The sequence below is a fragment of the Hippichthys cyanospilos genome, chromosome 3 (assembly GCF_059441005.1).
Source record: "Hippichthys cyanospilos isolate Australia breed blue-spotted pipefish chromosome 3, RoL_Hcya_1.0, whole genome shotgun sequence".
Lineage (NCBI taxonomy): Eukaryota > Metazoa > Chordata > Actinopteri > Syngnathiformes > Syngnathidae > Hippichthys > Hippichthys cyanospilos.
The window spans coordinates 1341411-1353787 of record NC_142371.1 but is presented as its reverse complement, the minus strand read 5'-3'; the positions used below and the strand labels follow the sequence as shown (position 1 = coordinate 1353787).

General features: G+C 39.9%; 1 protein-coding gene and 1 non-coding gene across 2 annotated transcripts; both read right to left on the bottom strand.

Annotated features, from left to right (window-relative positions):
- Window positions 1-5320: 5320 nt before the first annotated feature.
- LOC148425360 (GTP-binding protein GEM-like) lies at window positions 5321-9334 on the bottom strand. The gene is made up of 4 exons (XM_088410605.1): window positions 8712-9334; window positions 7257-7333; window positions 6938-7142; window positions 5321-6865 (listed from the first exon to the last, which is right to left on the bottom strand). Exons 1-4 carry the CDS (start codon window positions 9052-9054, stop codon window positions 6579-6581), a joined length of 912 nt encoding a protein of 303 aa, XP_088266731.1. The 5' UTR covers window positions 9055-9334; the 3' UTR covers window positions 5321-6578.
- A 527-nt stretch (window positions 9335-9861) lies between these two features.
- On the bottom strand, window positions 9862-9970 carry trnal-caa (transfer RNA leucine (anticodon CAA)). Its single transcript has 2 exons — window positions 9933-9970; window positions 9862-9906 (listed from the first exon to the last, which is right to left on the bottom strand). It is a non-coding gene; the product is annotated as a tRNA-Leu (tRNA).
- Window positions 9971-12377: the final 2407 nt, after the last annotated feature.

The window sequence follows — 12377 nt, the reverse complement described above, 5'->3', positions numbered from 1 at the left end:
CACATTTACTTTAAGCTCTCAATACATCAAACTGTCACTAATTAAATGAAAAGACACGCCCTGTCACTTTTGGCCTCAAACTTTACATTACTATCGTTATTATTATCGTGATGTTGTATTGCACTTGTTAACTTCCAAAGTGTTAAAAAAATGTTTGCATAAAGATTTGCAAAATTTTAAGAAAAATGAAAAATTCCTCTCCGTTTTACAAAGTCATGTCAGGAAACATTACTGGATAAACGATACAAATTTTAAAAACTTAAAATGTAAATAAAATGGACTTTGCGTCAAGCACATAAATGCAAAACATAGATTTTATTAGTGTCAGTAAAAGAAAAAAAATGCTATTTCAGTAACTTTTTAAGGCAGGTATAAAAAGATTTAGATCTGAATGATACATTCAAATTATTCCAAAGTTTACGGCCTTTAAATTAAATATTATACTGATGGTAATATGTCCAGTGTTTGGCTGTAGCAATATTTAGCTGCATAACAAATTATTTTTCACTTTGTCATTATTTATAATGACAGTTCTACCTAAAATTTATTTTGCGAGCACACTAAAAACACTGGTATATGAAATAGTTTTTCCCACATGGAAAAAAATGCAAATCCATGAATCCATTGCCATCATCATCGTTAGTCGTAAATTACTGTAGCTTTCATGTTGTTTTTATTTATTATAACTACTGCAACACACCTTCTTTTTGTGATTAAATTCTATTTTTTTTCGATTCAATCACTATTCTTCACTGATTGGCTGTGGAAAATCATGTGGCCCTCCTGCCTTATTAAGTTGTCCTTTCATTTTCATTGTATACCTGCTGCACAATGACAATAAAGGCATTCTGTTCCAATTTTATTTTTGGTTCAAGTTTAAATCAGCGATTCTTGAACTTTTAATTGCGCAATAATTAGACACTTCACATTCTTCACATTCTAAAAGTATCAATACAAAAGCACTATGAAGAATTTGTAATGATTTTTAATAAATGATAACAGCTAGCGTATAAATTATTGTTAAATTCTCCAGCGAGCTGATAAAGTGTCTGGTGAGCATACTGTAAATGATGTTACTTGTGACAGTTTTTGTCTAAAAGCCCATAACGTGCAGCCCGTGCTTCAAAAGGCAGCTTATCTATTGCATAATAAACCATTTAGTCATAATACTACCGACACATGAACGTGACTCAAGTAGAGCAAGTGACCCTGGTACACAAGAGTGAAGGTGACATTGAGTGGCGGCTAATGACCTTTTTTTTTTCACAGACCTAAGACACGCCCTAATTACGAGACGAATTAATTTACAAAACCTGCAAATTAGATTTCAAGTTTTGTTTTCCCCCTTACAAGAATCAATATCTTCACTTCCTCTACTCAACATTTGTATACGGCCCAAGTCGTGCTCGGAAAAACGTAAACGACACGTGTCAAGAAGGCCCCCATAAAGCGAACCAACGCACAGTCACTTTTCGAAGAAACGACGCCAAAAAAATCCAAAAGAAAACGCGTGAAGACGAGAGGAAAGGAGACGTACCTTTCTCCTGCCAGTCACTGCGGGTGTGACTGATGTACGCTCTCATCCTGCCTGGTCAAACGTTAACCATTGTGTTAACCAGCACTCTTTTATTGGATCTAATCATTGTCTAATCAGCAGCGTGGCCCACCAATGGGCGCCAAGCAGGAAGGAAGAAACACTGTAAGGAATCTGATTTCACTGCACTGAAGTTCACGGAGGGGCTTTAAAGTCGGCCTATTATTGCATTTTCCACATTTCATTTCAGTCTCTTATGACGTCATTGTGATGGGGAAAAAACATTTAGTATATTTCGTAGAAAATGCTTGGTGTATTTCAGTTAGCTTGAAATGTGTTCCGAAAACCCCAAGGTTGAAATTTTGTCTCCGGGAACCCCCGTTTCAGAAAAAGGCAAAAGATATTTTCACGGCATAGTATGTAATGACTCTGATTTAATTGCATGTAAGTTCATAGCGGGGCCTTAAAATCAGTATTTTATTGCATTTATCAACTTTTTGTGAAGTCATTTAATACTGGTTTACTACTAATTTTTATTAATTATTCATTTTTATTTAATTATTAATACTGGTAATCATTTACTACTGTTTTCAATTGACTTGAAATGTGGATTAAAAAAAAAATCCAGAAGAAAAATAATATTTCTTTATCATACTTTACAAAACCTTTTTTCATCAGTTCTATGGCCATTGTGCTGCTCTTGGTATTAACCGCTTATGGAGGTAAAATAAAGTGAAGTTGATATATTATAAGGGTTTTTGTTTTAATTGTGTGTTTTTGTGTGTATATATATATATATATATATATATATATATATATATATATATATATATATATATATATATATATATATATATATATATATATATATATATATATATATATATATATATATATATCTTTGTACAAAGAGAAACAATATGCCAAAAACCCTAGGTCAAAATCTTTTTTTTTTATTTTTTCATATCGATTTTTTAGGTAGGACACCCCTGATCTGAAGAAAAGCAATAGGGTTGTTTAAAATGCACAACGTGAAAGTAGGCATGGGGTTTTGTAGGCCGGTGTCCATGCTGATTTCCGTGCAGAAAAAATACTGGTGAATTAGCCGATTAGTGAAGAAAAATATGAATACATTGGCAGTTGTTTTCCCAAATGTATTTCAATAGGCATCAATTATATGCAGTTTCATTGTTCACAGGCCACTCTGGTTTCTATTCCCTGTAAATAGCAGGGGACAACAGAATGTATTATATGGCATGATGAATAAAGTTATAAGGACATTATTTTTTGTTCTATGTGTTTGTGTTATAAGCAGCTGAATGGGTGACCTATTTAATACATTAATGCTTCAGTTATATCACACTATAAGATCAGTGCGTAAACCGCAGGCATACATGTCAATTCTCTGTACAACTTTCCTGTTGTAAAAATTGTTTGTAAAAATTAAGATTTGCTTTGTATTGAATGAAAGGTCTGGTACAAGTTGTGTACGCATGTATTCTAACTTGAATGTGGCAACTTTCTTCTTTGATTGGCTGAGACAGAATCGTCACTTTTAGCCTCAAGTTTCAAATAGGTTAAAAGGGTTTAGGGTTACTTCAGAATAGGTCTTTCTGAGGAGCCATATTGTGATTTTTTTTTTTTTTTTATTGCACATACCTGTCAACCATACAAAAAGAAGACAAGAAGGTTAAGAACTACTTGGCACCAAGTTTCTCATAATCAGACTTTGACCCGCACCAGTGAGCCGCTTCCTGTCCGATTGTCCATTAGCGGCAATGGCTGATAAGGCTGCATGTCATCAATAGCGCTGATGGATCAACGCTCCAGATGGCAGAGGTCACCCGGCGGGTCACCTTGGAACAAGTGACCTCCATTCCTGCTAACATCCCCGGTGGATTTCCGAGCATATTTACGTGTCAAAATACCGGAGTTGCTATCTTGGAACATCAAGCGGAGGAGGAGGAAAAAGGCGATTGCGAGCGTGTGTGAATTCTTAACTGCGCAGCCTGTGAATGAGTCACCGTTTTGACAGCAGCCGGGACGTTTAAACACAACCTGCGACTGTCCACACCTCGCACAAGCGTGGCCAATTGGCGGGGGTTATGTAACAACGCGGGCCAGCATGCGCCGGCACCTTCTGCTTGACAAGTTGGGAGGGCCTTGCGCGCAGTTGGAAGGCGCACATCTGACAAGGAAGTGCTTCTCAATTATTATCTGCAAAGCCCCCCACAAAGCAAGAGAAAACATTTTGCACCTCGCTGCGCCACACTTGCTGTGGCGACGATACACGGGATCATAAGCTATGACAATTGTATAAATATATCTAAATTTGTAAAATTTTTCACATTTACAAAAGAAAAAAAAACAATATCAACTTTCAGCAAATGTTAACTTGACTTCTTTCACTTTACACTGTTTATACTGGTTAGAGCTAACTCTGAACCTGAACCTGGAAAAAAAAATGAAAGTGCATCAAAGTGCTTGAAATTAAAAAAATAAAATAAAAATATAGGTCAACCCTTATTCAAACTCTGAACATTTTGGACCAATCCCCCCCCCCCCAACTCGTCATGCTGACTATAAATGAGATGGTCCTCTATAAAAATGGTATAAGTAAGTCCTTTTTAACATTAACAAAACAAAAAGGCAATATAAATCAACTTTCAAAATTAGTAAGTAATTTTTACAACATTTTTATGAGTTACAGCTTAATCTAAAACAGCAAAAAAAATCAAGTGCATCAGTGCCTGAAACTAAAAAAAAAAACAAATAGGTGATTTTTTAAAATTTTCTTGCATATTCACTTCACATGACAAAAACAAAGCCTTTTCCCTGAGGTCATCTGTGCCCCCCTTGGCATCATCCAAATGTCGACTTAATGGCCCTGCGTGTGAACAAGAACGAACTCAAACACTGGGCCAGTCTGCTAGTTCTTTTCTTGAAACCAATAACCTTGGATAGCACGAACACCGCTAAAAGCTAAATGACGAACAGAGAACGTAAAAAGGAAATACCTTCTAGTGCCTTTCAGATTAAAAGCATGTATTTCAAAATAAGAAAACGCAGGCAAATAAACAAAAAGATAACTGGAGCGCTTGAATAATTCTTAACACTGAATAAATCTCATCTTAATGCCTTTGTTTGTGAACACGGATGTATTCAGACATTGGTTCGGTCTGCTTGCTTCTTTTCATGAAAATAATGTGGTACAATCTCGCATAGCAAAAGCTGCTCAGACTATTAACACCTAAGTAATTTTGTCCGCTTCCACCCTCCCACTTGCCCCATTACCACACTTAAGAATTAAGTAAGATTATATTTTTATATAAATATACATACATACACACACATCCTCATTTTACATCTAACATATAAAATGTTGTCTTATCCAAGGAGGTTGGGTCAAAATGGCTCTTTGAATGTTAAAGGTCGTCGACCCCCGCCCTCGTAGCATGTAGTTGTCTTCATATTTCGTATGTGAAAGCAACAGCTGAATATCAAGGCTGTGAAAAAACTGCTCACACGACCTTCCATAAATGCGGCTGTTACCTTGGCAACATTCTCAGATTTCTTTTCACAGCTTTTCCAACAAGGCCACAGATCGGTGTCTGCGACCCAAATCTCTAATCAAGCCCTGAGCGCCCGATCGCGCGCTAATTTGATCTTTTCAATATTCACTGTGACATTCTCAACCTGTGACTCATCTGTCGCGTCTTATTTTTAGTGGTCGTCATGTAACTCTATTGTGTCGAAATTGTCTAACACACAAAACGAGATTTGGGATTGTGTGGTCCCTTTATTGAAAAAAAAAATAACAACACAGGAAGCTACATTGGCAACATTACAGGAAATGGCGCTATGAGGTGCTGTACAAGCCACTGTGGAACCAAGAATCCAAGCATCATCCTGCAAACAACATCTCAAAACTCTTACAAATGACAACCAAAAACTTCTCACACACAGCTAAAACAAACAAATAAATTAAAGCATGTCTCGAGCAGAGAATAACCTCTCACAGCCACTCAAGAAACACAAATAAAAAAAGAAAAATCACACAAAAACTCTGACACACGACAAGAATCCTGCCAGACAAACACTTAACTGCTCTCCCGCAAAATAAAACATTCTCACACCCATGAAGCCTCTCACACAAAAAACACTCACTCTAGTTTCCTCTCTCTCACACATAAAAAACAACACAAAAAAGAAGAATCACACAAAAACTCAAGACACATGACAAGAAAACCATCAGAAATATATGAAAACCTTTCCTCACTAAATTGAAAAATCTCACACACATGAAGCCTCTCGCACTAAAACACTCTCTTTTTCCTTCTCTCACACACTAAAACAAACAGTAAAACTTTGAACCAAACAATAATTTCTCACAAAAAAACTCACATGAATTTGATAGCACACTATAATCTCTCACTAACACCAAAAACAAGACCCATGAAAAAATATATGCTAAAACAACAACAACAAAATAAAAAAACACATACATACGACCCAAAACAAAGACTTTCAACCACACCATCCCCTTTCACGTAAAAAAAACTCACCAAAAAGCACCAAAAACCTCATTATTTTTGGCTTCTTCTGTATCTCATATATCCTGGAACGTGCGTTACTATAAAAATACATCATACAGTAAAGAGGTCACCAGAAAAACAGGACTGAATGCAAATAAAGAAGTATGTGAAACACACAAACAGATGGTCCTCCTTGTCCATTGGTTGATTGTAGTCGTGTGGAAAATGAAGCTTCATGAAGCACGTGTGATATTTTTGGTGTCCTCTAGATGGTGCTCTCCGTTTAAAGGTGAATTGTAGCGCAGTGGAAATGTATTCACGTTCTACGTTCCGAGAGTGCCCTCTAGCAGAGTCATGAAATATCACAAGCGCTTCATGAAGCTTCACTCATCCATCCTAGTCGATCGTAAACAGCAACTGTCACAATCTCGTCCATCAAAATTGTTCATCGTAGCATTCGTCTTTGCCACAAGCCCATGCAGTCCACTCTGTCTCCGTCCACGTCTCTGCTACAGAACAGACAAGTCGTGGCAGGATTTCGACTTGAGCCAGAACGCGACGCTGGGATTGTTCCTGGCCACCATCTTGTCGAGAAAACGCTTCGCCTTGGTGGGGAGGCTCTCCCGGCGGGGACGGGGGCGGCAGGCGCCGCGCCCGCCTCCTTTGGCGTCCTTGGAGTCCCTGCGCAGACGCAGCTGTCGCACGATGCCGCGGAAGGCCTCCCACACGTTGTGCTGCATGGCTGCCGAGGTCTCGATGAATTTGCAGTCGAATACGGCGGCGCAGGCGCGGCCCTCTGGAGGCAGAATACACACGCTAACATCGTATCGCCGAATTCATATTGGGATTTCATGCGGGGGATTCTTACCGTTGGTGGAAACCTCCCTGCGTCGCACCAGGTCACACTTGTTACCCACCAGGATGATGGGCGTGTGCTGGGCGGGGCGAAGGCGGCGCAACGTGATGCGCAGCTCCGACGCCCGTACAAAGGACGTCCGGTCGGTGATGGAGTACAGCAAGAGGAAGGCGTCGCCCGATTGCATGTAGCGCTCCTGAGCCCATTCACTGTCACTCTGGGAAAAACACACGCATACAGTAGTGGTTAATCAATACGCTGAGTGGATTATGGGCATCGTAAAATTTGCCCTTGCCCCAGTGATGCTTCATTGGAGTCTGGTTTGACTCACCTCTGCATCCCACGTGTCCAACAGAGTGATCGTTGCAGCCTCTCCATCCACGTCAAGCTCCCTCTCGCGCAGTTCATCTAGTTAATTAAGAAAAAAAATCCGTCTTTTTATTATGGTGTTGGTGAGGGGTTTTTTTTTGTGTGAGAGAAGTTATTCGTTTCGGTATGTCAGGCTTTTCTGCGGTGTGAAATGTTTAACCGTTGTGCAGTAGTTTGACCATTTTTGGGTCATTTTCTCCCATATTGTTCTCATAGTATTTTAGCCATGGGATGGAACACTTTTCGTAGTGGGATAACTGTGTGGTTGTGCCATGTTGAACTTTGATGTCAACATCTGGGTGAAATTTCAGCTCCTTTGTGTCTTCTTTCAATACTTGTGATATGCGTTTGATGTGAAGATCAAAGGACTGGAAAAATAACATTTTTGTGCCTGTTTAAATATCTGGTAAGTATGAAGAATTTTAGTGTGTCACATTTCTGGCTCAGTGCAAGAGTTTTTTTGGGGGCATCATCTTCTTAGTGTGTCAGTTTTTATTTTTGCGGAGTGAGATGTTTTAATATGACTTTTTGTGTGTTTTGTGTGTGTGTTATGTGAAAAATGTTATTTGGGAGGGGTTGATGGTTGTTTTGGTGTGTCCAATTGTTTGCCGAGGGTCCATTTGTTTGCGGGTGTGGCTTTTTGTGTCCATTTTTTTCTGAATATTGTGCGTTCTTTGATGAAGTGAGACTTTTTTTGCCGTGCAAGCCTTTTGTGATTTTTAGAGGGTGGGTTTGAGAGGTTTGGGGTTTTTCTAGTTTTGCCTTTTTGCTTAATGTAAGTTTACTGGTGTGGTTGAAAGTTTCTATAGGTCAGTATGAGTTTTTTTGTGACTCGTTTTTTTAAGGCACGTGAGAAGGAATTTTGCCGTTTGTTTGGGCTTATTAAAGACTGATTTTTTTAAATGTATTTTTTGCAAAGTTATTTCCTGGGGAAGCAGTTTTCTGGTGAGTATTTTTGTGTCCTTTTTTTTAGAGAGAGACGCGTATATTTCTGGGTGGTTTTTTTCAAATGTATGAGTTTTTTGCGCGCATGAAAGTTTGTTTTGCTACGTGAGTTTTTTTCTATGGAGGAGGTTTTTGGTAAGCGTGGCTTTTTGCCATGTTTCATGCGGTTTCTGGTTTATACGTCTTGTTTTCTAAGTTTTTTGGGGGGGTCATTTTGATGCTTTTTTTTTCGGGTGAGACTTTTCAATGCATGCCTACTAGCTTTTTGAGCGAGTGACTAAAGGACCAGTATTAAAGTATTTTTCCGCATGCATAATTTAAAAGTGTTTATCATGAGTTTATTCGTGCTTTTAAACGGCTAGCTACAATATAGACTAAAGACGTGAGTCTTGTTTAGTTATTCTACACTTTTTAAAAAAAAAAGTTCACATTCAAGTTACTTCAGGTCTATATGCAGTGGGTGAGTTCTCACCTCCACACAGCTCGCAGTCGTCACTGTCCATGCTGTCGGCGGCCCCAGAGAAGATGCAGGCAAAGGCGGTCTTCCCGACTCCGCCCGCCCCGAGGAGTACCACCCGGTACGGGCTGACCGAGTCGGCGGAGATGACCGAGTCGGAAGAGGAGGACCAGCTTCCGCGGCTGCTGCCTCCGTCCGACTCTCCGGCGGAGCTGGCGCACGACTTGGACCGGGAGATGCAGGCGGGGACGCGGGCGAGGAGCCTATCCGGGAGAAGGTGGCTGCCCGGGTCGCAGATGCTCCAGCGGTGGATCTCGTTCTGGAGGCGGAGGCTGTGCCGGCGCACGCTGGACATCATTGTCCCGTCGTAAAAAAAACCCCAAAGTGATCGAAAATGGGCTTCCTTTTCACCCAAATAGCCTCTCGCTTCAACTATTTTAAATGAATACTATCTTGAATGAACTTTTAAGTTGCTCCCTGCATTTGGCTCGAGTCACAGTACATGTAGGATTAATTGAGAAACATGTTGACCGTCAAATGGAGCGTTCAGTGTCCTCTCTGTGCTCCCAGTTAATCCTGCAATCCTGCTGGGGTTTCCCTGCATGTTTATATGAAGAGGCACATCTCGCCCTCCCTCTCTCTCTTTCTCACTCACTGGACTGAGGTATAGATACACTCTCATGGAAGGGAGGGGGATTTAGATGCACTCTCACACCAACACTAATGTAACACTAATAGCCCACGGATCACACGGAGACTCCCTGGATGTGCATTGAGAAAATGATTACACAACTGTATGCATGAATATATAAAGGGGCTTAATGGTTTGCTCTTATACAAGACCCAACACTTGCAAATGTGTCTTCGCACTGAATGTTCTTTTCACTTTCCGTCTGCTAGCAGGAAGGGCATCTGACAAATAGAGTTGGAGAAGCACAAGCAGCTTTAAGTGGCAATGGAAACACTGGTGGCCATTGAATCATTACAAGCTGCCTGGGTCACACAAGAGCACAGAAATGAACCGTTAAAGATAATCGAGACAGAAGAGATCAGGCCCTGAATATTTCTACCTGCAATTAATAAAATAAACATCGCAGATCTCTAGTTTTGTAATTACAATACAATAAAGTCAAGATTAATTGATTTAGGCAGTGAATTAAAAACTTGTCAGGAGTGGGATTTGAACCCACGCCTCCAATGGAGACCAGAATTCCCATCTGAATGGAAGGAGCAACCCTTGAGTCTGGCACCTTAGACCGCTCGGCCATCCTGACTGACATTAAGATGTTGAAATGTCAGTACAACAGTCCAAGCTATGGGAATTGTAGTTGTCCATGGAGGTGTGAGTTCAAATCCCTTTTTTCCTCAGATGGATAGAATCATGTTCTGAGCAGGTAACCTTCAAAGGTAATTTAAATTGTCTTGCGAATAACAGCCAAGGCCCAGCTGATTAATCAACCAGCCAAATATGCATACAATTGACACCTATTGAAATGCATTGCGAGGGGAGGAGCTATTACCGGTATATTCATCATACTTTTTAAAATTAATCGTCCCATCAATTTGTACTTTTTCTTCTGCCGAGAATAGGCATCAGCCTAACACAACCCGTTTTCATTCAGACGCTAATAATATCTAACAAAACATTGTTTACCAGCTACAATGTACAGTATTTGACTTTTATCCATTTTTGGACCGACCCATAAAAGCAAAAGCAAAAGCATCTATTGCAGATACGCATAACGTTGATAACGCTTTTATACTAAGCAACCGGACGCACCAACCTTCATTAAGTAAACATGCTGAAGATGTCAACGTAATGAGCTTTGAGAGGAAAAAGTGGAGGTTAAAGCCTGAGTGCTATCCCCAGCTTGGAAATGTACCAGGTGCAAGTTTATGAATGAGCCAGCAGCACACAGAGGCACAAACGACTGATGAATGTCGATAAAGCTCTCGTGAATGGTGGCGCTGACTTGACAAATAACGCGGACGTTTTAAAATCCAACATGGTGGAGGTCGTACGTTTTGGACTTGATCTCAACACAGCCATTTCACTAATTGCGGGATTACGCCTCTTTCTCTGCTGTTGTTTTTTTGTTGTGCGGTGTGGTCTCAACTCGCATGGCTTTCTGCTCTGATCTCATCTGGCTGACAGACAATGGGGGTGAGGTGGGGTGGGGGGCATTAAAGCCCCGCTAAGTGCTGGAGCGTGACCAGGGTCAGAGACTTTCATGCTGCACGTTGGCAGGCTCTCGACTGTTATTTCAGACAGATAGCCGCATATAAAGTGATTCCGATGTTCTGTGCCATCTGCTGGGACGGTACACAGTGGAACCTCGAATTAGCACAATATGTTCTGGGATAATGGGGGGCCATTTTATCCCAAAATACAAATAGTAATGTAAATAGAAACAATCTGTTCTCGGGTCAAATGGTTACCAGAGGTTTAACTCAAGAGATTCTCAACAATGTGCCATGAGGCATCATCAGGTCCAAAAGCTCAAGCCGGCAGTATAAGCGAAGAGCGCCAACATCACTTAATTGATGGAGATGGTCAGTAAACACAACACTGAAACTAAATTTCAGTTCCAATGGTTTCTCCACAGAAGAGAAGCCTTTTGCTGGTGCTGTAAGTTTGATTACTTTCATGTTTGAGTTAGAGTAACAGTTATTTGATCGTTTGAAGTGATTGCTACAATGTTTTCATTTTCATTAGCTTGTCAATAGCATTTCCTGATGACTGTTAGCATAAAGCTACCTTATTTATATTATGCTAATGATATGTCTGTGGTGAAATTACTTTGAATAAAGAACATCTTGAAACAAGAACACTTTAGTTCTTATGGAGAACTGTTGAAAAAACAAGAAAGAGAATTTTGTTTTTTAAAAAGTTAACTAAAAAACTAAATATTTGAAAAGTAAACCGGATCGGGATGTTGCTGACATTGTTCTGTAAATAAGGCGCATGATTGTTTAAAGGGCAGTCGAAAAAGTCACAAAAGAAAGTTGACAATATGTTCATTGAGCCTAAAAAAGGCATTCTGAATAATATTTAGTTTTGTAGGGTCATGGATTAAGCAGCAAAATCCACCCATCTTCAGCCTTCACAGGGGGCGGCCATTTTGCTGGTGATTGAAAATGGCATCATAGTTGCTTAGAGGCTAGAAAACAACAACCACACAGCTCACCTTTATTGCTGAATTTATTTGTAGGATGTTTGCAAGCTGAAGAGTGAGAAAATGGTTAGTTATGTTCTGTCAACAGCAAAAGCAAAATGACTGCCCACTAAAATAGACAAAAATGAGTGGAATGAAATCATAAACCACCGACACAATATGAATTTGAATTCTGTGTTTCAGCTAGTGGAATGCCTAGACAACACAACAGTAAAGAAAATGTTCTTGAGTTCTCCTTGAAGCCTTCGTAATTGAAGAGGGATGCAAATAAGATATGGGTTATAGTCTGAAGTTTGCAGTAAATATACAAGCCAACACCCTCATTACAATTCAAACATTTCCAGGTTCAAGCATTTAAGCCCAAATTGTTCCTCAACAATCAGATCAGACACAACTATCTTCATTTCACCCTTAGAAAGCTCAACAGCCATTGAAGAAGCTGTAAGTGTTGTCTGTACACCAAAAGGTCATAAATAGGGTGAAGGGCAAAGTCCGGGGTAGATGG

Excerpts from the sequence above, each read along its gene's own strand:
- LOC148425360 (XM_088410605.1), bottom strand. The coding sequence starts at position 9,054 with ATGATGTCCAGCGTGCGCCGGCACAGCCTCCGCCTCCAGAACGAGATC. Across the intron at positions 7,143-7,256 it reads TGGACACGTGGGATGCAGAG|AGTGACAGTGAATGGGCTCA; the intron begins GTGAGTCAAACC and ends TGTTTTTCCCAG. Across the intron at positions 6,866-6,937 it reads CAGGGAGGTTTCCACCAACG|AGGGCCGCGCCTGCGCCGCC; the intron begins GTAAGAATCCCC and ends TTCTGCCTCCAG.